We start from the raw sequence: 25,522 nt of genomic DNA on the forward strand, positions 1-25,522 counted from the left end.
AGCACCGCCAGGCCCTCACACCAGCATCCCTCTGCCTAGAAGCCCCCACCCCATGAAAGCCACTCAGCAGCCAGATAACAAAGGACAGGGGATGATCTTGCTGAAAAATCCCAGGGGGATCTTGTAGTCCCGGAAAGAGGGGCCTCCCGGCCTAGCCAGGACTCCAGGTGCAAAGATGCAACTTTTGCCAAGGCAGACTTCTTTCAGCTGCACCATCCTGGCCTGCAAACTTTCGAGTCAGTTTGGGACCAGGTCAGCAGCCACAATTGCACGTCAGTGACCAGGGCTGTGTGTGAACAGCTCTGCTTCCCTGTGGGCCCTGAGCAAGTGTCCCTCTCTCACCCTGTTTTCTCAGCTGTAAAATGGGGATCATAATATAATTTGCCCTATGGGTTTTTGACAGAATCCAACCCAACACATGACAGGTGCTTCACAAAGCTGAGGTATCTTCTATCCCTCCTGGCTGAGCCAGTGCTGCCTCCCCCATCTGACTGGAAGCTCCCTGAGGGCAGAGGCTGGGTCCTTAAAAGGAGGTAGTGAATGGGGGTTTGTCTGTCTCCCTCCCCTGCTCAACATCCTCACAGACAAAAGGTAAACTCTAAAACCAGCATTTAAGACTTTTGGACATCTGAGCTTGGTTTGGTAAACTCCTATTCACCCTTCAAAGCCCAAGTCAAAATGCCCTCTCTTCCAGAAAGCCTTCCCTGGGCCCTCCTCTGGGTTTTCCCAGCCCAGCCTTTGGGCTGGGCCAACCTTGACCCTGCAGGCTGGGGTATCTGTGACCAGTGCTGCCTCCCCATCCTGACTGGGGCTCTGTAGGGGTCAGTCCTGGGGCTGAGTTTGTGTCTGATGACGCACATCTGTATCCACAGGTCTGCATGTAGCCATCACATGGGTGCATGTGTGTGCCCAGTGTGTGTGCATGGGTCCCTGTGCCGGGCCCCAGGATGGGCAGCCAGGGCCACCTCCCACCAGACAGTGCTGTCTTTATGAGGCCACAGTCAGGCTGGGATACTCTGGCTCGGCTGGGAGCTTATTCTTCCACCAACCCTCAGCCGGGAGGAACTGGGGTGGGAGCAGCCGGCCTCAGGCTTCATCGTGCTGGCCCCATGCCCTGAACGCCACAGTTAAAGCTGCAGCTCCATCTGGGGCAAGGGGGAAGGCTGGGGCCTGGGGAAGGACTGAGTCCCGAGTGGGAGCCCCCGCCCCCGCCTCAGCGGCCCCGCCAGGCAGCCTTCAAGGACATACCTGAGGTTTGGCAGCCCCTGGCCTAGCCAGCCCCCTGGGCTGAGTCAGCAGGAAGGGATTCAGGACTTCCCTGGAAAAGTGGCTGGGACCTTGAGGCCTCCCGCCAAGTCCCCAGCCCCAGGGCCGACCGGCTCCCCAGGGCCCCGAGAGAGTGGGAGATGCTGCCTGTGCTTGGCATGGCTTCGTGTGCCCCGTGGGGCTGAATTGTGGAGGGTCGTGGGGGCTTGAGATTGGCCCTGACTCGGGCCAGCCGGGAGTCTGGGGGTCAGGTGTGTCCCGATGTGTGGGGTGATGATGGGTGGGTCAAGGGGGCGCTGGGCACAGGTGCGCACAGGTATGCACAGGTGCAGCTGCAGGCACCGCTACCTGACCCTGAAGGGTGGGCCTTTCTCTGTGTTGAGGGTGCATCTGTCTGCCCATGTGGCTGTGATGAGGGGGCACAGTGTCCAGCGTGTCCCATGGGTGTGGTGTGTCTGGCCTCATGCTCTTTTCGAGTGCAACTGTCTATGTTGCTGTCCTGAGGGTGACAGTGTCACCACTCAGGTGACAAGAAGATGGTTAGGAAGTATGAGAAGGAGGGAGTCATGCCCCCGACTACAGGGGACAGGGATGGGGCGTGATGAGGGCAGTGTGACCTCGAGACTGATGACAGGCGTGTCTGGTTCTGTGTGACACTCGCCCTGCCTAGGGTAGTGTTTGTTTCCAAACATCAGGGTCTGCTGATTCCCTGACGGCTGGGGTCTCCTCCCTCCTGCCTGCCCAGACCCCTCCACCCTAGGCCCAGGGGTCTAGCCTCAGCTACTGCCCTGAGGCATCAGGACATGGCATTCGCCTGGTCTGCTCTCACCCTGTGGCATCCTGCCTTTGTTTCCACCATTAAAGCACAAGCGCTTCCCCCACCTGACCAAAGCCAGGTCTCCCCGCCAGGCTGGCTCCAGTCTTTGGGGTCTGAGGCTGGGTCAGACCCAACTCCGAGGGCTGATGAGAGAGACAGACGGGGCCGGGGAAGTGGTGGGTTGCCACGCCAGGTCCACGAGGCCCCAGTGGAGGAGCCAGGGATGTTCAGCCAGGATGGGAGGCAGCTGGGGGAGAGAGGGCCCTGGGCTTCAGGGTTTGGACCCTGGAGGGGCCCCCAAGTGGGAGGGAGCAGATCCCAGTTCCATGAAAGAAGCATGTTTTCAGAAGCTGAGTCCTGCACCAGCTCCAGGGGAGTCTTTGTCACGAGATATTGTGTAACCCTCTCCTGCTTCAGCACCTCCCATAGCTCCCTATTGCTCACCAGAGAACTCAGGCTCCTCGCTCAGCATTCAAGCCCCTCCTCACCTTCCCTTTGTGTCTCCCTTCTACTGCTGCCCTCCGTGTGTCTGCCTCCTCCAGCCTTCACATTCACCTTTCCAGCACCCTGGAATGCCCTTCTTGCCTTGGCCACCCAGCAAACTCCTACACATCCTTCAAGACCCAGTGCTTATGTCCCCTTTTCCAGGCAACATTGCCCTTCCTCCAGCCCACAGTGTCCCCATTTGCTGTGTGACCCTGAGAAGATTCCTTCAGCTGTGGAATAGGGGTATCATCCTCTCTAAAAGTGTATTTTGGGGATCCCAAGGCAACAGATTTACACTAAATGCCCTTAAAGTGAGTTAGGCTTTGCAGGGGCTGGCTCGGAGGGCTTACATTCAGTCAATGCTCAGTATGTGTTCATTTTTATCTCCCTCCTCTTGGATTCTGTGGTTTTAAGACTCTTGTTTTAAACATTTTACTGTTCCAAGATTTTTTCCCCATCATGGTGCTAGGAATTTTAAGAACCCCTGGTTCTAAAATTATAAAAGTCTAAAATGCCGTGGGCGGGACCAAGGGCCTCTTTGTGCCCTGAGCTGACCCAGGTTGGCTGAAGCTGGGGGTCTCTTTGGGGGGGTCCCCTGCCCCCCACTCCCCTCAGACTGAGGGGGTGTGATCTGGCAACCCCAGTTTGGTTGAGGGGGGTGGACAATGGATTTACCAGGAGGTGAATGGTAGCCCAGGTTCCAGGAGGGAGGGGGTGGGATTCCTGGCTCTAGGGCTGCAGTTGGGGCAGACAGGCAGTGTCAAGAGGCACATGGCTGTTGACTCAGGGCGATGGCTTCCTTCTCTTGGAGCCTCAGTTTCCTCATCTGGAAATTGTGGCCAAACGCTTCCCTCTTGCAGAGTTATCAGCAGGGATGGGAAAGAGCTGGACTGTAGCCCCCATGCCCTGCCCAGTTTTTGCTTCAGCTGTGTCCTCCTCCTGAAATGCCCCTCCTGGCCCAACCATGGTGGCTGGGGAAGGGACTTCAGGAGGATGCCCACCCACCCCTGCCCCACCCTAGGGAAGGGGACAGGTCTGGGCCAGCTGCCTGCCCCACACTTGGCTGGCCGCCCTAGCCTGGCAGCATCAGAGGCCCCAACACTTTCTCAATGAAAGGTATTTGGCTGTGGAGGCTGACACCTCATCACCCTCTGCCTGGAAGCTGCAGCCAGCTTTGCCCGCTGCAAATGGGAGCGCCCCCATTCCTGCCCCTCCCTGGGACCCCACCAGGCAGCCCTGAGCAGGGGTCTGCGGCAGGCAGGTTGGGAACCTAGTTTGCCTTGGGCGGGGGGGCCTGCACCTTTGAGCCTGTCAGCTGGGGGTGTAGAGACAGTAAATTCTGGATAAATGTGTGTACTTCCAACCCCTGACAGCTCCCTCAGGGACCTCAAAGCATCTCCCCTCTCTTGCCTATCACAGCCTATTGAGGGTGAGGCTAGGGTGCCGATGTCTGGGGCTGCCCAAACCCAAACTCCAGCAGAGCCCTGGGGTCCACCTTCAGAGACCGGGGTGATGCCTCCCATTTTGAGCTTCTCCCTGTGCCTCCAGGCCCCCAAGTCCACCCTAGGGCAAAGGGAATGTTTCCCTGAGTGAAAGGGTGAGAGCTGCGGAGGTTCGGATTTGCCAAGACCTCAGCTGAAGGGGGGATGTGGCCAGTGGACAAGAGCCAGGGACCCCTCTGGGTAGAGCACTGGCCCCAGGGCATATTGGGGTCTGCACATGTGAGCCTATCTCCTCCCAGAGAGATAGGCTGTCTCAGGGCCCCTGAGGTTTCCAGTGCAGCAGAGCTCACACCTCTAAATGCTAGATGGCTGGACGATGGGAGGGGGGCCAGTGGATGGGTGGGAGATTGAAGAGGAAGTGGGTGGTTGCCCCCTAAGCTAAGGGATGCTCCACATACCCACTCCCTGGGAGGTGTCAGCCAGGGACAAGTCTCCCATCTCAGATGCCCTGGAGGCCACGCCAGTCTTGCCACATTGATGCCTTCGTCCCCAGGCCCTGGGGAATCACACACCTAGAGCTCCAGGGGGCTCAAAGCTGCTGGGATTCATGCCAGACTTCAGTTTTTCTATCTGGACAGTGAGGGTGTGGTCAGAACAGCGCTGGCCCCGTGGAGCTCCAGGAGGACACACGTGCACACAGACCGCCAGCCAGCTGTGATTCTGCCGCCTCTGAAACCAGGGTCCTGGCAAGGTCAGAAAGCCCTGGCCTCAGGCAGCCCCATCGCCACATGACCGATGTGTGGCCAGGGTTCAGGTGGGTGGGGCCCAGGGCAGGGCTCTGTGGACTCGACTGAGGAGGTCCAGGGTGGCCTCGCTCGCTGTTGCCTGCCCCAGAGGCTCCCCTGCCAGGGCCCTTCCCTGCCTGCTGTAGGGCACATGGCCTAGGGCACATGGCCAGGCACAGCCAAGGAGGCCAGGCCAGAGCAGCGGCTGCTACTGTGTTCAGCGGTCACGGCCGCCTGGGCTTCTTGCCCCTGGTGCCCGCGTGTGCCTCCGCGTGTTTCTGCCTGCAAAGGTATATCTGGGCCGGGCAGCCCCAGCCTCCATCTTTCCTCCCTGGAGCCTGACATCATGAGTTGGAAATAAAGCATTTTTAATTGAGCCCCCGGAGGGCGGGAACATCCACCCCAACGCCCCGGGCAGGTCTCTAAGCACCAAACATGTGAGAATTGTTCCCCTCAGCCCCAGAGCCTACCCCACATGGGAACCCCAAGAAGCCCCTTCCTCCTTTTCACTGGGCCTAGCCTGGACCCCGCACCCCCACTCACACCCACAACCAGCTCCCCACGCTTTGTTTCAATAAATAACCCCAAAAACAAAACTCGGGGCAGGGGATCTGGTCTAGCGCTGAGCTCCAAATAGGCAGAGGGGACTTTGTGCTGAACGTCAGAACTCCCAAAGGTAGAAGATTGAAATCAGGGTCAAAATACACATGAAAAGTCAGAGACGGCTTCTGAGCTGGGAGCAGGTCCCTTCAGGCTAGGATTGAACGTCGTCCCCGGGGTGCTGGCCCCAGAGTCACAGCAAACTCCACTCCACACCACACAGCAGCAATCGCCTCCTTGGTGTTTCTACCATCGGGTGCTCTGGGTTCCTGTCTGACTCTGAGTTCTGGACAGGGGAGGAGAAAGGAGGCCCAGACGCCTGGGGAGGGGGCTGTCTAGAGAAGAAAGAGGGGCAAAATTTCCTGGGGTCAGAGGAGTCCGGAGGGAGGCAGGAAAGCAAGGCCCCAGGCCCAGGTCACTGCCGGACCCTGCCCCGGCGGGTGCGGAGGGGACCTGAGGCCCGGGCCTGTGCCTGCGCCACCTCGCTCATCTCCCTGCGGATGTCACCAAGTGCTGTCGCCGGGGACTCCAGCAGCCTCTGGAAGAGGCTGGGTCGTCCAGCTGGTGGCTCCCTGCACTGGAAGGTGACGGCTGTGCCAGTGTCAGCCTTCATCTCTCTGGAGAAGCCGTCAGAGGAACCATCAAAGCAGCGGCCAATGGCGATCTCCTTGGCCAGCCGTGGGCTCTGGTCAGTGACCGTGTAGACGCCATAGTTGTGGCCCAGAGGGTCTAGGGGGGCCAGCATGGAGAAGGCAGCTGGGTCCTCCGCGGGCACCGGTGGAGGGTGCCGGGCCAGGTAATCCCGAAGGAGCCCATTGACGGCCACACGCCGGCAGCTGCCCTGGGGCATAATGGTCACCAGCGTCCTGTCCACCTGCCGCTGGTCGAACAGCATCCCACTGCACTTGAACTCCACGCAGGCTGCCGAGGTGCCCGGTCGCTCAGGGTCCCGCACACTCCGGGCATCCCGAAGTCCATAGAGCTGGCCCCGGGTGCGTGGGTGGCTGCCCCCCGAATTGTGGGAGCGGACCATGTACTCCTGGGGACCCTGGATCTTCACCTTGAGGAAGCAGGCCCGGAACTCCTGCGGGTTGGGCCACCAGGCCAGGAGATCGCCAGTCCAGGAGGCAGGCGTGCCCTCTCGGAAGGGCACCACGTTGTACTCATACTTGTCCGCCTCCACCCTGGCGAAGCGGAAGTGGCTGGCGGTCACCGGGGCCCCCTGACATTCCCGCAGGCTGCGCCACGGGTACACAGGCCCATTGGCCTCGGTGGGGTCACCTGGCCTGGGCTTGGCAAGGTTGATTCGGAAGCCGTTGCGCTTGAAGGCGGGATCGTCGTGGTCCGTCCGACGGTACCCCAGCCTGTCCAGGTAGGGCTGGGTGACGCCCACGGTGGCCGGGAGTGGGCGGGGCAGGGAAGGGGCTGGCTCCAGCTCCTCGCCGCCCAGGGTGGCGGTGACCAGGGCGGTGTAGGCGTCGGGCCTGTCGGCGTCGCAGAAGGCGGGGAGGCAGGCACCATTGGGGCCGGTGACCGCACTGTCGAAGCGGCCCCAGGCGCGGGGGTTGGCGGAGAAGCCAGGGGCGGGCTCCAGGTTGACCAGCGTGACCACCACTCCCTCCACCTGCTCGCTGGGGTTGAACTTGTCGTTGGCGTAGGCGCGCACCTTCACGAAGCAGCGGCGGCGCTCAGGCACGTCCAGGTTGAACAGGCGCCTCTCCCGGATCTCCACGTTGCCGACCAGGAAGATGCGCTCCTCGCGGCGCACCCGGGGACCCGAGGACCCCTCGCGCCGGAAGCCGCTCTCCTCCTCCCACAAGCCGGTCTCGGGGTTCAGCGACCACAACTTGAGGGACTCTACGTGGCCCGGCATGTGGATCTGGCTGGCGGCCACCCGCACGGCCACTGGCCCCACCTGCAGCTGCTCCGCGGAGCCGGGCGCACGGAGGTCCACGGAGAACATGCCGTAGGTGCGCAGCGGAGCCAGCTCGCCGTCGCTGTCCATGAAGCGCAGGTCACTGGGGGCGGATGCCGCCGAGGTGAGGTCTCGGGGATCCACGAACGTCACCCGAGCCTCCACAGGCCCTGAGTAGGGTTTGCCGTCGGCTCTGTGGAAGGCTCCAGAAGGCAGGACCAGCTCGCCCAGGGGCACCTCATCTTCCAGCTCGCCCAGGGGGATCGTGTTGCTCTGACTGGCATCTAAAATGACCGGTGCTTTCTTCCGCATGGCCTTGACCTCGTGGTATACGCCGGCACCTCGAGGGTCAAAAGGCAAGACCCGGACAGCGTCCATGAACTCACCGCTGGGGTCCACAAAAGTCACCACCAGCCGCTGGGTAGAGGGTGGCACCTCAATGGTAAAGTCTCCCTGGTAGGCGGTGAAGCCGATGGGCTCCTGGCCCAGCAGAATCCTGGCAAAGCGCAGCGGCTCCCCGGAGTCAGCAGCCACAACACGGCCCCGGACCAGCCCCCGAGGGGGCAGACACTTCTGGCAGCCACACTCTGCCACCACCTTCACCGGGAGGACATAGCCAGGGCAGTGGATCTCCCTTCTCTCCAGACGGCGCACAGAGCAGCAGCGGGAGCTGGTGTCCCCGCAGCGGGGGCCAGAGCCTGCCAGGCTGGGGCAGTGGGTGTAGGGGCAGAGGCCCACGTCCAAGTAGGCAGGGCCGCTGCCTGGCTGACCACAGTCCTCAGGGAGCTTGATCAGGTACTCTTGGGGCCGGGGGTCGCAGGCTGGCTGGCCTGGGGCTGGGGACCAAGAAAACATACAAGTCAGGGCAGGGAGGGGGACTTCATGGAGGCCAAGGTTGGGGGCTCTGTCTGTGGTCAAGGACTCAACCTAAGGGAAATGGGTCTGCCCAGGGTAAAGACTGAAGGTTGGCGCTCAGAGTGGTATGGGGGCTCAGTGGAGGCCTAGGATTGGATCGGTCTGAAGTGGGGGCTCCATTTGGGGTTGAGCTTAGCTATAGTCCGGGCTCTGTTTGGGTGAAGGTTTGCTCAGGGATGTGGCCAAGGACGCTCACCAAGTACAGTGAGCCAGGCAGTGCCCGAGCGCACAGCACCCGCCTCGTTCCATGCCTTGCAGTGGTAGATGCCAGCCTGGTCTGGATGCAGCCCCTGGAGTTCCAGGTGGGCCCCGTACCTGTACGCTCGCCTGTCCAGCAGGGTCCCATTGTGGAACCTGGGTGGCAGGTGAGTGACACCATAGGACTTAGTGGGAGGGGCTGTGTCGGCCCCCAGTCTGCAGGCGCAGCTCGGGATCTGCAGAGAGGCTTTGCCAAAGTCAGCCTCCTCCCCAGCGAGACTGGCCCCATTCAACCTCCTTGGTAGTCCCTCTCCCAACCAATTCATTCCCTGTTAACGTTTTCCCCACTCTCCAGATGGGAAACCACATAACATCATGAAGTTGAATCCAACCCCAAAGCCTGAGAAGATGCCCCTGAGCCCAGGGCGGGTGCTTACCAGGAGTATTTCTTGGGCATTGGGGTCCCAGAGGCTTTGCAACAGAAGGTCACATTCTGGCCAGCCTCTCGCACTCGGGATTCAGGGTGTTTCACCAGGTATGGCTTCTCTGGGGTCAAAGGTGGCAAAGATCAGAGCTTCTCCCACTGACCCTTCCCAGGCACAAGATCCCCATCCTCTCCTTTCTACCAGAAATGCCCGGACTCACTCTGCGCCTTCGCCAATGACTGTCACATCTTATTTCTTCCTCCCTTGACTTTGAGTGCTAGAACTTCCTCCCCAGATCCTCAGCCCCTTCATGCCCCATGTTGTAAGGGTGCTTACCTAACTTATCAAGGATGATGGTAACCACAGAGATGGATCCATTGGCCTGGGCCTGGGCCTCCCCTGCAGAGAAGCCATCCATCTCGGCCCTGATATTGGCGTGACTGTCAGCACAGACACCAGGCACCCGGAAGGTTCCGTGAGCATCGCTGGTGGCCACGGTGCCAGGCTGGTCTCGCAGGGAGATCCTGGCTCCTGGCAGTGGTTGCCCAGATGGGGTGACCACTGAGCCCAGGAGGATGTGGTCCGGGCACTCACAGGTGTCAAGGCTGCACCCTGGGGGGATATGGAGAGGCAGCAGGGCAGAGAAGCCTCCACAATCCCTCCTGAGGAGGGCTTTCCACTCAGTCACTCAACAAATATGTCTGGGGCCCCCCTATAAGGTGCCTCTCAGAGGCCTCAGCATGGCCCTGCTTGGAGCAGTCCCTGGTGTGAGGGGGTGATGGGCTGAGTGGTCACGGCTGGGCCAGGGTGTAGGAACTGGGACCCAGAGACGTAGGGAAGAGGTCCTACAGGAGGCGACAGGAGAGGTGAGTCTCAAAATATGGCACAGACCTTTCCAGCAGAAGAGAAAATGTCTGGACAGGGGCTGGGGGCCCAGCAAGGGGTTGGATCTTGGGCTGAGAACAACTGCCCCCCTTCCCAATCCTGCGGTTTCTCCATAAAATGGAAAATTCCACTGGAAACTTCAGGGCACAGGCGCCGGGAGGGCAGAGCCAGGCGCGATGGGGTGGGGACCCCAACGCCCCATTGGCCACCATGTGCCCCCACCCTGTGACGGGCTCCCCGGAGCAGCCTCCAGGCCGTGTTTGTGGAGCCCAGGCGCTAGCGGAATTTCCAGTCTCCTCCTGGCTTGCCCGTTGTCTGGCCCTGTGAGGGCCTAGGCATCATGTCTGCCAGGCTGTGAGCGGGTGTCTGTGTGGGCGTGGGGGACCAGGAGGGGCTGCAAATGCCACGCACGTGTGCACCCTGAGTGCATGAACTGACTTCTGTTCCCCCACGGAGACATCCGTACAGTCTGGAATGCACACAGGGGAAGCACCCCCTATCTGCCCATGTCTGCCTGCACAAGAGCCCCCTGGCATCCACCTGTCCAGATGTGCATAGTTACCAGTGCTCCTTGGGCCAAGGAAGGAAGGAAGGGCCGGTCTCCACCTGGCTCCAGAGTTTGGGTCCACCAGGGTCCGCCCCTGCACCAAGCCCCGCCCTTCACAGCCCCGTCCCATGAGGCCCCGCCCCCAACTAGCTCCTCCCCTCTAGGCATCGCTCATGAGAGGCACTGCCTTTCTACATCCAGGCCCCGCCTCTAACTCCACCCTCTACCCCAGGCTCAGCCCCTAACCTCCCCTCCCTCCCCTTTGTACGGGGCCCCAGCCTCCAGACCCCTCCCCTCCTACCTGGACATCGAGGCCGCACGCACCTCTGCGCCTCCAGAGGACGCCCGGGACACGCATCCCCAGCGGGGCTTGGGCAGTGGCGGCGGCGCAAGCGACGGCCTGGCCCACAGCTCCCCGAGCAGGGACCCCACGGGCCCCACGCGCCCCACGAGGCCTCTGCGGAAGGCAGGGACAGAGATTAGGAGGCCGCCCTCCCCAGGAACCGCGCCTCCGGGTAACCTGGGACTAAAGGACCCTTCTTCCCCATGGCAGATCTGCCATCGCCCCCACCCATGCTCCCGTAAGCGCACCTGTCGAAAACATAGTTTAGGTACCGACCCTCCTCCCCACCCCGGCATAAGGTCCCGGGGGTCAGTCCTGCTCTTCTCCCTGCATCCTGCACACATTTGGGCTCAAGGCACGCCACAGAACTAAGTTCTTACAGATGCGCAAACGAGGGCAGCGGGAGGGAGATGCGTTCCAGGGGGCTGGACATGGGTCCTGACCCGCTGGGCCTCCTGACGGTGCACCTGAGCCCCACGCTGTTTCCAGCACTTCTCTTCAAAAGCCCCGCCCCTTGGCCCCGCCCCCACACGTGGCTCTACGCCCAAGGGCTCCCTGGCTCTTCCTAGCCACGCCCATACCCCCACGGTCCTGCCCCTCCCAGCCCCACCCGCCCACAACGTTTCCCGGGGGTCGCCAGCCCCGCCCATTCCAAGCCCCGCCCCCATCATCCAGCCCCGCCCTCACCTAGTGGGCAGCGGAAGCGCACGTGGTAGTTGGAGCAGCGGCGGCCACGCGGTTGCTCGCGGTTGAGGCACCAGAAGCCCCGCGTGGGGTTCAAGTGCACGCGCTCGCCGACGGCGGACGGCAGGGCCCAGTCCGTGGTGCGCGCTTCCAGCGCCAGCGGCCGCTGGCACACGCGCGCTGGCCCGTAGTAGAAGCGGATGGCGGCCAGGCTCTCGAAGTCGCCGTCGCCTCCGGGGTGGTCCACGTTGAACCAGGACGTCCATTCGCTGGCCTCTGCGGGCACCGCACGCGCTGGGACCGGGGCGGCGGCCTGTAGGCCGCCATGCGTGCGTGCAAAGGCCTTACCTGCTGTCTCAGCCCCCTCCCCCGGTTGGCACGGGCTAGTCGAGCGCGCCCCCGACCCAAGACAGCTGCCTGAAACAGGTGCAAGGCAGACTGGGTTCCCCGTGCCCCCAGTTCTGCCGCCCAGGGCCTGACCTGGTCCATCCCGGTGCGCTGAGCTCTTGCCTCTGACCGGCCTCTCACTTAGATCTTGAACTTGGGGCATCACCTCCAGGGGCTGTCATGTCCAAGGACCAGGATGGCGCCGGTCCCTTCGCCCAGTGTGTGCCTCTCCTCACACGACCCCAGTAGCCCAAGCCCCCCAACAAGCCCGCAGCAGAGACGGGGCTCTGAGGCAGGCTAACTCACCTTCCCAGTCCTCCAGGGCTGGTGAGGGCTGGCCGGGGTACACGGACCGTCTTTCCAGGCCCAATGCAGTCGCCGTGGGCTCCTCGGTGGGGGTGGCGTCTGTGGGTGAGGAGTGGGGAGAAGGAAGCATGCTGCTACTGATGGGGACCGCTGGGAGCCTCCTTTTAGGCAAGGTGCAGCCATGATCATCCCCCTTTTTTTTTTCTTTTTTTCATATTAAGTAATCAATTTTTTTTTTTTTTTTTTGAGACAGAATCTCCCTCTCTCACCCAGGCTGGAGTGCAGTGGCACGATCTTGGCTCACTGCAGCCTCTGCCTCCTGGGTTCAAGTGATTCTCATGCCTCAGCCTCCTGAGTAGCTGGGATTACAGGCACTCGCCACCACGTCCCGCTAATTTTTATATTTTTATTAGAGATGGGGTTTCACCATGTTGGCCAGGTTGGTCTTGAACTCCTGACCTCAGGTAATCCGCCTGCCTTGGCCTCCCAAAGTGCTGGGATTACAGGCGTCAGCCACCGCACCTGGCCCATGATCCCCATTTTAACAGGAGGGAAAACTGAGCCTCTGAGAGGCCAGAACCCAGGTCTAGCCCCGAGGGCTGCCACACACTCTCCTCCACCACGCTGCCCACGACCACCACCAGGCTCCCAAAGCCAGGTACCTCTCTCTGACCCAGCCCCAACCCCTCGGCTGGGGAAGTCCAAGTACCATTCAGTTCCCCTAGGCCGGAGTCTCCCTCCCACTGTGTTCAGCTGCGCCGAGTTCAGCCGGCTGTGCCTCTGCCCTCAGGCTGGGCTCCCCCTCATCAAGATAGACTGCTGGAAGACCCTCCCTTAGTCTATCTTCCATCCCTGTACTAGAGTCCAAGCTGCTGGCCAGAAGTCCTTGGAATCTAGACTGGCTTCTCCAAGATAGGAGCTGTCTAAGATACTCCCGGGGGAGTGATGAGGTCAGACAAGCCCCTTACTTCTGGGCGCCTCAGTCTCCTCACTTGAAAAGTCGGCCCGTCCCCCGCCCCACCGAGTGTTCCAGGGATGGGCATTTCTTTCTTCAGCGGTTGGAGTGAGTGGGTGTGTGGGAGTTAGGTGGGAGGGGCCAGTTCCGACCCCTTCGGTCCAGGATGGGAGAGTCCAGACCCCGGGAGGAACCCTAGGTTCTTATCCACACTCCCGGCTTAGCCAAGGAAGAGAATGGATGAGGCCTGCTCCGCGCCCCAGGTGGTCGCGGGGATCCGACTGGTGAAGGGGACCCAGTCCCCGGGGAAGTGCGTGGGTCCCTGGGTTCTCTCCCCGAGTACGGCTTCATGCAAGGCCGGCTGCCAGGCCTTCGGGAGCCTCAGGGGCTGGGGGCGGGGGCTGGAGGCGCCTCACCTCGGGCCCCCGCCAGGTGCGCGGCGACGACACAGAGACAGAGTAGTGGCAGCAGCGACGCCATGGCCGGGGCAGAGCGTCCGAGGGAGGGTCCGGGCTCCGTGGCGTGCTCGGGTCCAACTCCGGCGGGTCTGGCGGCCGCTGGGACTGAGGATGGGGGCGGGAGGCGACCGCAGATCCCGCCCAGGCCACGCCCTATTCAGGCCACGCCCCTTGGGTGACCAGCGCTCGAGCAACCCCTCTGGGTCACCCCCCTCGGTGCGGCCGGCTGTGCCTCCGCCCTCAGGCTGGTCTGGGTTCCCCGTGGCCCGCTGGAACTCCCTCCCCGAGCCCAGTCCGTCCTCCAAGCTCCATCCTAAGCTGCCTGAGGGAAGTGCCACTTGGAATCCAGCCTCAAGCTGCTCGGACCCGCTTTAGGCGGCTGGAAGTCCTCCCTCGCATCTGACTTCGATCCTATAGGATTTAGGCCACCCCAAGCATTCTGGGAGTCCCACCCTGAATATACCCTCCATTCTTCTGGCTCGAGTTTTCTTCGTTTTCTTTTAATTTGTAGAGTCGGGGTCTCGCTATGTTGCCCAGGCTGGTCTCAAACTCCTGTCCTTAAGCGATCCTCCAGCCTCAGCCCCCCAAAGTGCTGGGATTACAGGCCACCGCCCCCAGCCCTAGCTCAAGTTTTCTAGGAGGCCAGCGGGTAGTCCCACTCCACCACCCTTCTCCATGCTCCCTGCCTTGGATCACCCAGGGATCGCGTGAAGTCCCTCTTCGAGTGCGCCCACCCCCGCGGCGGGCCCGGTGCACAAAGGAGGCGGAGGCGAGGCGGTGGTGGTGGGAGGGCTGTTTATTGGCGCGGGTCCCAGCGGTGTGGGCGCGGGTGGCGGTCACAGTGCCGCGACGCAGTCGGTGCCCGTGTATCCCGGCAGGCGCAGGGCGAACTTGCGGCGCACGTCGTCGGGCACGAACCTGCCGGCCACGAAGTGGTGGCGCCCGGAGAAGCGACCAGCACAGCGCTTGGGCGCGGCGAGAGACACCAGCACGTCAGGCCGCAGCCCGTCCTCCGCATCGCTGCCGGTCTCTGCGTCCCAGCCTGAGGGAGGAGGGTTCTGGGGGATTGGGAACTGGGAGGGTGGCCCGCCCTCAGCCTACAGTCCATCCTGGCCCTGCCTCTCCTCCTCTCCCCTCCAACACTGAGCCTCTGCTCTCAGACCAGAGTCCTGCTGCCCCACCCCCCACTTCCCCTCCCCCATCAGACCCAGCCTCTTCTCTCTGACACATGGGTCCTGGTGAGACTTGTCTCCCCCTAGAACTCTGCCTCCGCCCTCAGACAAGTCTCTACCAGTCTTTGGAGGTGTTTCCCTCCAAATCAGACCAGAGCTTCTGCACTCAGACTTTTCTGCTTCTGCTCCCATCCTGCTATTCAATCGCCCTCCTCCATCTGACCCAGCCTCTGTCTTCAGACATCATTTTCACCTGCTGCCCTTTCCCATGAGAACCATGCCTCTGCCTTCCGACCTGGTACCTGTCCCCACAACTCTCTCGGCATCAACTTGCAGCCTCTCCACTTTAGAGCCTCTTTCCTCCCAGACCTCCCAGCCAGACCCCAGCCTCACCCCGTGACTAGATATCCGTCCTCTACTCAGACCACAAACTGGCCTCCAGCCTCAGGCAAGCCTCTGACATCGGACTTGTCTCCTTGCCCCAAGTTCTTCCCTCTAACAGGACATGTCCTCCTCCCCACCTGACTTGAGCTCACTTGATTAGAAACTCCTCCATCTGACCGAAGGTCCCTACCCTCACTCCCAGATTAGTACCCTCACCAGCAGATTAGACATTACCTTTTTTTTTTTTTTTTTTTTTTTTGAGAGGGAGTTTCACTGTGTTGTCTAGGCTGGAGTACAGTGGCATGATCTCGGCTCACTGCAACCTCCGCCTCCCGGGTTCAAGCAATTCTCCCGTCTCAGCCTCCCAAGTAGCTGGGACTACAGGTGCATGCCCCCACGCCTGGGTAATTTTTGTATTTTTAGTAGAGATGGAGTTTCACCATATTGGCCAGGCTGGTCTCGAAGTCCTGGACTTATGATCTGCCCACTTCGGCCTCCCAAAGTGTTAGGATTACAGGAGTGAGCCACCACGCCCAGCCTGTTTGTTTTTAAGATACAGTCTCACTCTGTTGCTCAGGCTGGAGTGCAGTGGCACCATCTCAGCTCATGCAACCTCCACCTCTCGGGTTCAAGCGATTCTCCTGCCTCAGCCTCCCAAGTAGCTAGGACGACAGGCATGCACCACTATACCCAGCAAATGTTTATATTTTGTAGAGACTGGGTTTTGCCATGTTGGCCAGGCTGGTCTGGATCTCCTGACCTCAGGTGACCTGCCCACCTCGACCTCCCAAAGTGCTAGGATTACAGGCCTGAGCCCTGCGCCCAGCCTCCATCACCTCTTGAATGAGCCTCCACTTTCGGCCTAGGAGCCTTGCCTTCTCTCCTATCTCTGACTTGATTCTGGGGCCACTCACCAGAAGCCACTGGATTCTCCCTCAGACTTTAATCCTTCTCTGACCGTAGCCACCACCTCAAACTAGAGATTCCTAACCATCCCCTCTGACCTGACAGAGCCACCCTGTCTGTCCTAGGCTAAGCTTGCAGCCTCCCCACTCAGATCAGACAGCACACCTCCTCCCTTGGCGCCCCTGCTCTGCGGCACCCTGCTGGGATGTCCCTGGGATCCCAAGAGCCAGGGGACATCCCCCGGAGTCCAGCCACCCCCACGGAGGGTCCGGCTGGCCAGCGCCTGTTTGTTCCGTCTGCCTGTCGCCTAATGGTTCCAACAGGCATGGGGCGGCGGCCAGGGCAGGCGCGGCCTTTGCCGAGTGAGCTCACGTCTGCCCAGGCGACTGGGCCAGGGGTGGGCAGAGGGCATGTGGGCTGGGCACTGGGGTGGGGGAAGGAGGAGACCTGGGGTCACCTGGGGTGGCAGCCTCGATCTTCCCCATCTGAGGGATGGGTGTGACCCTTAGCCTCACCCAAGTGTGGGTCCATCCAAGCTGGGGAGACTGAGGTTCAGACAGGCAGGGTCGGCCAGGAGCCGGGGCACAGGGGACTCCACCCAAGCCCTCAAGGCCCCAATGTGCCCCCCTCTGCCCGGCATGCCTGAGGGGATGTCCAGGCTCACGAGGGGGATGGACAGCAGCTTGAGCGTGGCCAGTGCGCGGGTGCAGGGGCCCCCGACCTCGCCCGGCTCCACGCCGGGGCCCAGCACGGCGTCCACCACCAGCCCGTAGGCTTCGTTAATGAGCTGCACCTGGGGATGGCAGGCAGGGTCAGGGCAGCTCGGGGCCACTGCACACCATGTCCCCCTCACTTGCCGCCCAGCGCTGACCTCAGTGGGCAGGTAGCTCAGGAAGGGGATGTCCATCTTCTCACACTGGGTAGTCAGGTCCCGATGCAGCAGGTCCAGCGAGCGCATGGGGTAGAAGATGGTGGGTTCATACTCCTGGGGGCGGAGGAAGAGGGAGTCAGGGCTAGAGGCCCTCCCAGGCTTCCCTGACCTGGTCACCAGCACCAGACCCTACCTGGGACAAGCACTGGGCATATTCTATAACCTGGCCCCGCGTCGATGTCCCGCTGGGACGCTATCAAAAGAAGGCAGTGATTTCTGCAGTGGCAGGGACTCTGGGAGGTCGAAGGGGTCCTTGCTACTTACAAACACCCGCAGGTGACGGGCACAGACCAGCCCCACTGCCCCGTTCTGCTCCGGGCCACACACGACCAGCACCGTCCTCTGCTTCCGGGAGAGAGCGGGCAACGGGAACGCCTGGTGGGGGGGGGGGCACAGCAAAGGCACAGGCACAGTCCAGATTCCTCCTTGCCTGGAGAGGAAACTGAGGCCCAGAGTAGAGGAAGGGATGGGGCTTGGGCCTGGAGGCAGTGGGATAGGGCAGGAGGTAAGGTGTTCTGGATGAGGGGCTGGGCCTCTTGGGGCCTCAGTTTCCCCGTCGGAGATGCAGAGGCCCGGTTGGTCTCAGGCTCTGCCAGGTCGGTGCAGGAAAAACATGCGTCCATCCACTGCCCGTCGCCGGGAGTGCGGTTTGTTTATTCTCCGCCTGAGCTGCAGACATTCTTCCACCTTTCTCACCGCGGGCCTGCCCCTGTCCATGTTTCCAGACCTCAGCCCCTCCCGGAGGCCCCAGAGTAGGGGAGCCCAACCTTACCCACGATGCCCTGGGGCCTCTCTGTCTCTCTCTGGCTGTTTCTGTGTCTCTCTGTATCTCTCAGACTCCCCGTGTCTCTGTCTGTCTCTGGCTCTCTTCATGTCTCTCTCCCCACCTGTCTGGCTATTTCTGTATCTCTCAGACTCTCTGTGTCTCTGTCTGTCTCTGTCTCTCTCCATCTGTCTCTGGCCATCTCTGTGTCTGCATCTCTCAGACTCTGTGTCTCTCTGTATGTCTCTGGCTCTCTTTGTGTCTCTGTCTCTCTCCATCTGTCTCTGGCTGTCTCTGTGTCTGTGTGGATCTCTCAGACTCTAGTGTCTCTGTCTCTCTGTATGTCTTCGACTCTCGTATGTGTCTCTCTCTCGCATTTGTCCTCTGGCTGTCTCTGTATCTCTCTGTATCTGTCATGCTGTCTCTGATCTCTGTCTCTCTCCCATCTGTCTCTGGACATCTCTGTGTCTCTCTGTATCTCTCAGACTCTGTGTCTGGCTGTCTTTCTCTCTGTATCTCTGTTTGTCTCTGGCTGGCTGTCTTTCTCTCTATCTCTCACCAACAAGTCTCCCTGTCTCTGTGTCTCTGTCTCCATCTCTGGGGCTCCATGTCTCTGGTTGTCTCTGTGGCATGTATGCATCTCTAACACAGGCATTTCGGCCCCAGCCCTGCCCTGACTCTGTGTGGCCCCAGCCCCTTCTCCTCTCCCAGCCTCAGTTTGGCCTTTATCAAATGCGATGACAGTGCCACCGGCTGACAGGCACACTGGGTGTCTCCTGAGCCCGGCTGTACTTTAAGCTCCAACACAGACGGCAGATTATTCCCCGCTCAAGTCTCCTCCCCATGGGCTTAGCACAGTCCTGACCTGCCATGAACATGCCTGTGACCCCAGTCACGCCAGGCCCACAGCCCGAGACCCAAGACTGGGACTGAGGGCCTTCTGGACAGACAAGGGACTTTCAGTGCAAAAACCTGATGGCTGGCCACTGAGCGCCAGAGGAGCGGTGACTACCTGGGTTTCTTTCTGGGGTTTTGATTTTCCTTCTTTGGGCGCCTCACCTGGGATCTATTTCATTTGGAAATGCAAACATTTAAGTCTACATGAAGAAAAACCCTGAGTTTTTAAAAAGTATACCATGGTAATAAGAAGAAAAAGAGGAGGAGGAGGAAGGAGGGGGAGAATGGGGAGGAGAAGGAGGAGGAGGGGTAGGAGGTAGGGAAGTGGGAAGGAGGAAGGAGAACAGGAGGAGGGGAAGGAGGAGGGAGGGGAAGGAGGAGGGAGAGGAAGGAGAAAGGAGAGGAGAAAGGGGTGGAAGGGGAGGAGGAGGGAGAGAGGAGGAGGAGGAGGGTGAGAGGAGGCGGCAGGAGGAGGAGGAAGGAGGAGAGAGGCTAGGGGGATGAGGATGGTGGGGGAGGAAGAGGAGGCAGTCACGCTAGAGCCTTCTGTGTGGGATAGTTTTCTGAGGCATTCGTGTTTAGGGACTGACTCATCAGTACCATTTATTATCCCGTTGCAGAGGAGGAAACTGAGGCCCAGCACGGCTGGCTGCACGGTGAAGCACTCCATAGTATGATTATTGCTATCACCCTTGTGTCATTCTCCTGGGCCCTCGAGGTGTGGGGGTTAACTCCAGAGCCAGACACACTTGGGTTGCAGCCCTGCTTCCATCCCCCTGTGACCCAGGGCAGGCCCCTTGCCACCTCTGAGCTTCAGTTTCCCCACCTGCAGAACGGGGTTGTTTAGGGGTGTTCAGATTGCAGGAGCAGATGTCCCTGGTGCCCAAGACCCAGGAGGTGGCAGAAGCAGGCGGGCCACATGTGCAGGAGGGGTCTGCACTTCCAGGGTCGTGGCACTGTTCCTGCAATAACCTCTGCTCTGGCCTTCTCTGATACCAGGGGTCTCAGGTCCCCGTCTAGCCTGTACCAGCCATGAGCCTCTCTGGGCCTCAGTTTACCCATCAGACTGGGGTAGGCCCAAGCAAAAAGGGGGTTCTTGAGGGCTGGACTACTCTGGTCAGTGGAGTCATGCAGCTCAGGAGAGTTGGCCATCTGGTTGGGGTCAGGGTTGGGGGTCAGGGGTCAGGTACCTTGGTCACAGCCACAGCACTAGCATGACCGCACAGCTCCACGAGCTGCTGCCGCCCAAAGCGATAATCCTCCAGCAGCTCCCGCTCCAGGGCGGCTGCCTCCGCGGTGCTGGGGACAGAGTGGGATGGGACACTCAGAGACACACACAGAGCCTCAGATAGAGCCAGAAATGTTCCGCCAAGCTTCTGAACCCGGTCCCAAAGCCACCCTCCCAACCTGTACCCCCGAGTAGCGTCTGCAGCCTTGAACTGGGGATGCCCTCAGTTTCACCGTGCGACACGCGGGTTGAATCGAGGCCTGGCGGGCTGCGGTGTGGGAGCCAAAGCCCGAGGCGCGGGCGCCCTCTGGTGGCAGAAGATGCGCTGGCCGCGCGCGTTGGTTCTACTGCTCCAAACCATGGGACACGGAACCGGATCTGGACGTCCCCAGCCCCCAAGGCGGAAGGAACCAAGAAAGGGGAATGGAACATGAAGGACTTCGATGGGGGCGATGGGCTGATTTCAGGCAGTGGGAGCCACTGAACAAGCTTCAGGACGCCGGAAGGGGCGGACAGGACTGGGGGCATCTGGCGTCCATGGGTTTTTAAGGCTGCAGAGTTTGATGGCACACTCAGCGGGGTGGCCTTGGGGCCTGGGGATATGAGGCCCTTTGGTGACCGATTTTCAGGGGCAGTGACATAATTAGATTATCTGTGGTCAGGCCGGGCGCGGTGCCTCACATCTGCAATCCCAGCACTACAGGAGGATGAGGCGGGTGGATCACTTGAGGTCAGGAATTCCAGCCCAACATGGTGAAACCCTGTCTCTACTAAAAATACAAAAATTAGCCGGGCGTGGTAGCGGGTGCCTGTAGTCCCAGCTACTCGGGAGGCTGAGGCAGGAGAATCACTTGAACCTGGGAGGGGAGGTTGCAGTGAGCCGAGATCACACCACTGCACTCCAGCCTGGGCAATGGAGGGAGACTCTGTCTCAAACAAAACAAAACAAAACAAAACAAACAAAACGGGCCGGGCCAGGCATGGCTCACGCCTGTAATCCCAGCACCTTGGGAGGCCAAGGTGGGCAGATCAGGAGGTCAGGAGATCAAGACCATCCTGGCTAACATGGTGAAATCCTGTCTCTACTAAAAATACAAAAAATGAGCTAGGTATGGTGGTGGAAGCCTGTTAGTACCAGTTACTCAGGAGGCTGAGGCAGGAGAATCACTTGAACCCGGGAGGCAGAGGTTGCAGTGAGCTGAGATCGTGCCACTGCACTCCAGCCCAGGCAACAGAGTGAGACTCTGTCTCCAAAAAAAAAAAAAAAGGTTATTTGTTGCCAGAGAAATGGGGCCACTTAGCTTGAGGCGAAGCTCTGTCATCCACTTCACTGAGTGATTGGGGTCCATCTCCACCTCTCGGAGCAAAACTGAATATTGGGGTGACCTACACAATTGGTGGGGCTAGGCAGGGCGTGGTGATGGACACCTGTAATCCCAGTGACCCAGGAGGCTGAGGCAGGAGGATCACTTGAATCTGGGAGGTGGAGGCTGCAGTGAGCTATGATCACGCCACTGTGCTCTAGCCTGGGCGACAGAACAAGACCTTGTCTCTAAAATAATAATAAAAAACACAAACATAAACAATAAAAAGAGCCAGGCCTAGAAAAGTTGGAAAAACAACTAATGATTCAGAGAAGCCGAGTGACTTGCCCAGGGTCATGCAGGAAGCAAGTCAGGAAACCGGGTCTTTCCCCCTTGGTGTCTCCAGAGCCACAGGACATGAACAAAGACGTAGAGCCAGACCTACAGACGGTGGAGGTTTGGGGGGATGAATCCTGAGGTTCTTTACTTCAATTCTTTGAATGGGAGATGACTGCCCTCTGGCCAATTTTGCAGCATGTTAAGGCCAGGTAGGCAGAGTGCAGAAGAAAGGACTGCTATGGGATGGGAGTCAGCGAGGGCTTCCTGGAGGAGGCGGCCTGGCACGTCGTGGGAGGTAATGCAGGGGCAAGAATAGCAAAAGCCAAGTCCCTTGGGTGGGAAGGAGCCTGGTATGTTCAAGGGGCAGAAGGGAGGCTGAAGCAGAGTGATCAAGGGGACAGGGCAGGCAGGGCCTCAAATGCCAGACTGAAGAACATGGTGAGGAGGACACTTTGGGGGTCCACACATATGGGGAGATGGAGGCTCAGGACAGAAAAATCACACCCAGTGTGAACCCGGGACACCCCAGTAACTAGAGCCAAATTCAAACCTCAGCCTGTCTGCAGCTGACGCAGGATGAAGTTGAAGGACAGGGTGGGGAAAAGGAGCTCATGGTGAAGTCAGACGAAGAGTCCCCTGGGGAAGGCCAGCGCAGATCCCAGGAAAGAACATAGGAGAAGGTGCGTTTGCATTCAGGGTGAGGAATCTGGCAGGCTGGGAACATGGCTCATTCCTCCACCTCCATCTTGTGACAGCTCTGACTGCTGCCCCCGCAGGAGGGTGTGGGGAGGAAGTGGAGAGCGGGATGGCGATGCATTTCTCTTCTTCTGTCCCAAAGCTTTGGCCTCTGGAAGCCACTTGGAACATTCTCTTCCTGCCTAACTGGTCATTAGAATGATAATGGGGGCTCTGTGGGCAGAGGGTCGTCCAGGTTAGGAACCTGGGGGTGGGGCGCAGCAGCAGCGGTGGAGGTGGGGAGGCTGCGTGGGAATTGGAGCCTGGTGGAGGAGGGTGGCAGGCAGGACAGGTCCATTCTGCTGTTGTGGGATTCTGGGGGTGTTCAGTGGTGCCTTTTGCTCCCCCCAATCTCAGCCCCCAGATGAGAGAAGCTTCAAGGCCCCAAGGATTTCCCTGTCAGACCCAGGAAGCCTGAGGTGGCCTGGGTCCAAAGGGAACTGGGCCTGACACTCCCCAAATGCTTCCAGGAGGGGGCTCTCCGGGAGGTGAAACCTCAGGCCAGGGTGCCCATGCCACACTCACCCTGCCTCAGTCCTACCTGCTTCTCTCCACCTCAAACCTTTGCCCACCAGACCACCACAGGGCCGTACACAGCAGCCTCCTGCCCCCAAAACTCAACACGAGCCTAGGGTGCTTTGAAAACTTGAACACCAGATTGCATCATGGGATCCCAAACCTGCTGATGGCTCCCCAGGGCTCTGGGAACATTCAAGCTCCAAACTCCTCACCATGCCTAAGAGGCCCTTCTGTGTCTCCAGCCTTGTCAGCGGGTTCTCCACTACATTCTGCCTCCTACCCACCCCTGAGAGCCCCATCACTCCCCTCACTTAGCATTTGAGGCCCCCCACACCAGCTGAAGTCATGGCTCCAGCTCCTAGAACACTCTTCCCTAGACTGAGTCTGGACACTGGCTGAGGGGACATGTGCCCTGCTAGGTGGGCAGTGGGCAGGAGCTGCTGGACACATCTGGTTCACAGTGAGGTCCACAGCCTTGCCTGGGGTCCCATGTCACAAAGGCTGAGGAGGATGAGGTGGGAGTCACAGCTACGGTGCCAGTTTCAGATCCCAAACTCACCAACCTCTGGCAAACAGCCAGTGTGTTCCAAATCTGCTCTAGCCATGACTACCTTCCCCAGGCCTCAGTTTCCTCCTGTGGACAAGGGAGGTGGTAGCATTTGAGCTAAGCTCAGCTCTTCCCATGTCGGGAAGTTGGGGCTGCAGCTCCAAGGTCCCTGGGAGAGATGGAGAGTGGAGTTGGGTCACGGTTGGGGCTCTGTGTGGGAGTGACCAGCGCTGTTGATGAATCATTCATGAGGGGCAGGGTTGCCCCCGGAGGCAGTTTCCCCAGCAACGCAGTTGAGTGTCTCCAGCAAGATACCAGGCGGGTCTCGGATTCCCGGGATTCCCAGGCTAGTCTTTGCCATATCCCTGCCTCCGATTCCCCACCGTGGTCATGCCTCTGCCGCTGAACCTCCATCCCAGCTGTGCCCGTCTCCAGTCCCCGGACCCCATTCTGTCCCAGCTATGCCCCTGCCTCCGGTCCTACTGGCTGCTCCTGGCCCCATGAGAGCCAAACCCGTCTCCAGCGCCCCTCTCCCCAGCTGACCTGAGGAAACGCCGCTCCTCGGGCGCCTCCGACGGGTCTGGGCCGGCTGCGCTGCTCATGGCCGAGGTGAGCCGGGGCACCGGGCGCTGCCGCCACCACCACCGCCTTTTAAGCACACCCCTGGAGGGTGAGGGTGCCCGCTCTTCTCCTCCCTCCCGCCCACCCCGCGTGCCCGCCAATTAGGAGGCGCCGCGAAGGCGCTGCGCGTCACCATTGGTCGGTGGACTCAGACGGACTTAACCCTTTCGTGCCAGGAGCGGAACTGCCAGGATCCCATGGCAGAGTCACCTGGCCAATCTTGGTTGCCTCATCCGATTTGGTTTCCCTGCAGACATCCCTGTGTCTCTGAGCTTCCCTCTCAGGGAGCGAGGAGCCCCTCCGTAGCCAAATACCCTCGCCATGCCTACAATTGGCGGGGCCGCACAGGGTATGCTGGTTCACGCCTGTAATTGCAGTGACGCAGGAGGCTGAAGCGGGAGGATCACTTGCATCCGGGAGGTCAAGGCTCCCCCCATTCCCCAGACCTCCGTGGAGAAGGTCTGACCCACAGCTGACCCAGGGGCCCCCAGCCTGGAGGGGTGAGCGGGCTGCTGACAGGCAGGGTTTCAACAGGGAGGCAGGAGAGTCCAGGTATATCCGAGGCAGAGAGAAGGCTGGCGGTGGATCCAGGGGCAGCCCCTAGGTGTGTTATGAGGTCACTCTGTATCACATCTGCTTCGTCCCCATGCTACATGTGATCCGGTGGTGCCTAGCTGGGCCCTCTCCTTCTCTCCCCCAGTCCCCAGGAAAACAAGCAGGCCAGGTCTGCAGAGCATTTATTCCATCCCAGTGGGGAGGGGCAGGGATCCAGGTGGCCGGAGGGCACAGGGCCTATGCATACCACATGAAGCCGTGGCTGGCATGGAGAGCCTCCTCCATGGTGCGCAGCCCATACAGCTCCCCGATCAAGGGGGGCACCCAGCGGGTTGTGTTGAACACAGACTCTCCCACCTGTGGGGACAGTGGGGTATGGGTAGAGGCACAGCCACCCACATACAGCCTGCTGGGACCCATCCCCCAGGACCAGTGGCCCCTATGCATGGCCAGGTGCCATAGCCTTCCCTCCTGGGACCCAGCACCCACCACCCCCTTGGTCCTGGGGTTTCTATAGAAAGCTGTGAGAGCTCCCCAACCCCAGGCCCTGTCTCTGCCGTGGCTGGCACCCCTGCCCTCCCAGCTGGGGACCCACCTTCCAGTCGGGCACGTCCTTCATGATGACGGCCTCCTCCTCTAGGTTCTCCCGAAGCATCTGCAAGGTCCTGTGGGGATGGGGCCGATGGTGGGAGTGGGGCCTCAGTGCCCTGAGGGGCCCCTGCCAGCACCCCTTCAAGCCACCCTCCAACCCTGTCTCCCTTTCCCCCGGTAAACTCCTAGCTTTTCTTCTGCCCCAGCCCCAGTGCTGCCTCCTCCTCCAGGAAGCCTTCCGGTTCACCCCCTTGGGTCTCCACTAAGTCTCCACGCCTCTCTGAGGATGCAGCTGACGGCACATGGCAATGGCCCCCACGGGCATTCTGGCCACCTTCGGGGATGCAGGTCAGGCCCTGCAGCCTGAGGCCTTCAGGCCAGTGACCTCCTGACCTTGGCCCCAGTAGTGCTACCTCCGGTCAGTTTCTGCCTGTAACAGTGGCATCAGCGCGATGCGGGCCTCGAAGTCCTCAATCTGTAGGCGCCTGTGAAAGCCCGAAACCCACACTCAGGTCAGACCAGGCTGGGTCAGGGGAGTATAGGCAGCACCAGCCTCAGGGGTCAGAGTGCTGCTGGGGTAAGAGGCAGGGAATGGGGAGCTGGGGGAATAGCTGGG

At 60.4% G+C, this 25,522-nt stretch overlaps 3 protein-coding genes across 5 annotated transcripts in view; all 3 read right to left on the bottom strand.

Moving 5' to 3' along the window:
- Positions 1 to 5,147: 5,147 nt before the first annotated feature.
- CILP2 (cartilage intermediate layer protein 2) lies at positions 5,148 to 13,537 on the bottom strand. The gene is made up of 8 exons (XM_017852741.1): positions 13,373 to 13,537; positions 12,002 to 12,100; positions 11,312 to 11,584; positions 10,583 to 10,738; positions 9,186 to 9,461; positions 8,862 to 8,970; positions 8,423 to 8,580; positions 5,148 to 8,147 (listed from the first exon to the last, which is right to left on the bottom strand). The coding sequence occupies exons 1-8, from the start codon at positions 13,434 to 13,436 to the stop codon at positions 5,812 to 5,814; spliced, it is 3,471 nt and encodes a 1,156-aa protein (XP_017708230.1). The 5' UTR covers positions 13,437 to 13,537; the 3' UTR covers positions 5,148 to 5,811.
- A 653-nt stretch (positions 13,538 to 14,190) lies between these two features.
- Positions 14,191 to 24,190, bottom strand: YJEFN3 (YjeF N-terminal domain containing 3). Of its 3 annotated transcripts, none has more exons than XM_017852744.1 (6): positions 23,971 to 24,190; positions 19,658 to 19,766; positions 17,072 to 17,182; positions 16,748 to 16,861; positions 16,519 to 16,669; positions 14,191 to 14,456 (listed from the first exon to the last, which is right to left on the bottom strand). In XM_017852744.1, exons 1-6 carry the CDS (start codon positions 24,081 to 24,083, stop codon positions 14,251 to 14,253), a joined length of 804 nt encoding a protein of 267 aa, XP_017708233.1. In that variant the 5' UTR covers positions 24,084 to 24,190; the 3' UTR covers positions 14,191 to 14,250. The 3 variants fall into 3 exon arrangements, with proteins under 3 accessions (XP_017708233.1, XP_017708234.1, XP_017708232.1); XM_017852745.1 differs by lacking the exon at positions 23,971 to 24,190 and adding an exon at positions 23,683 to 23,844; XM_017852743.1 differs by lacking the exon at positions 23,971 to 24,190 and adding an exon at positions 19,929 to 20,416.
- A 290-nt stretch (positions 24,191 to 24,480) lies between these two features.
- NDUFA13 (NADH:ubiquinone oxidoreductase subunit A13) overlaps positions 24,481 to 25,522 on the bottom strand; it is a 14,027-nt gene continuing 12,985 nt past the window's right edge. Inside the window, 3 exon segments of the mRNA XM_017852660.1 lie at positions 24,481 to 24,672; positions 24,911 to 24,980; positions 25,320 to 25,413. Of these exon segments, the coding sequence (XP_017708149.1) occupies positions 24,553 to 24,672; positions 24,911 to 24,980; positions 25,320 to 25,413 (284 nt within the window). The 3' untranslated portion in view covers positions 24,481 to 24,552.

This window comes from Rhinopithecus bieti, unplaced genomic scaffold, assembly GCF_001698545.2.
Source record: "Rhinopithecus bieti isolate Rb0 unplaced genomic scaffold, ASM169854v2 scaffold_34968, whole genome shotgun sequence".
NCBI lineage: Eukaryota > Metazoa > Chordata > Mammalia > Primates > Cercopithecidae > Rhinopithecus > Rhinopithecus bieti.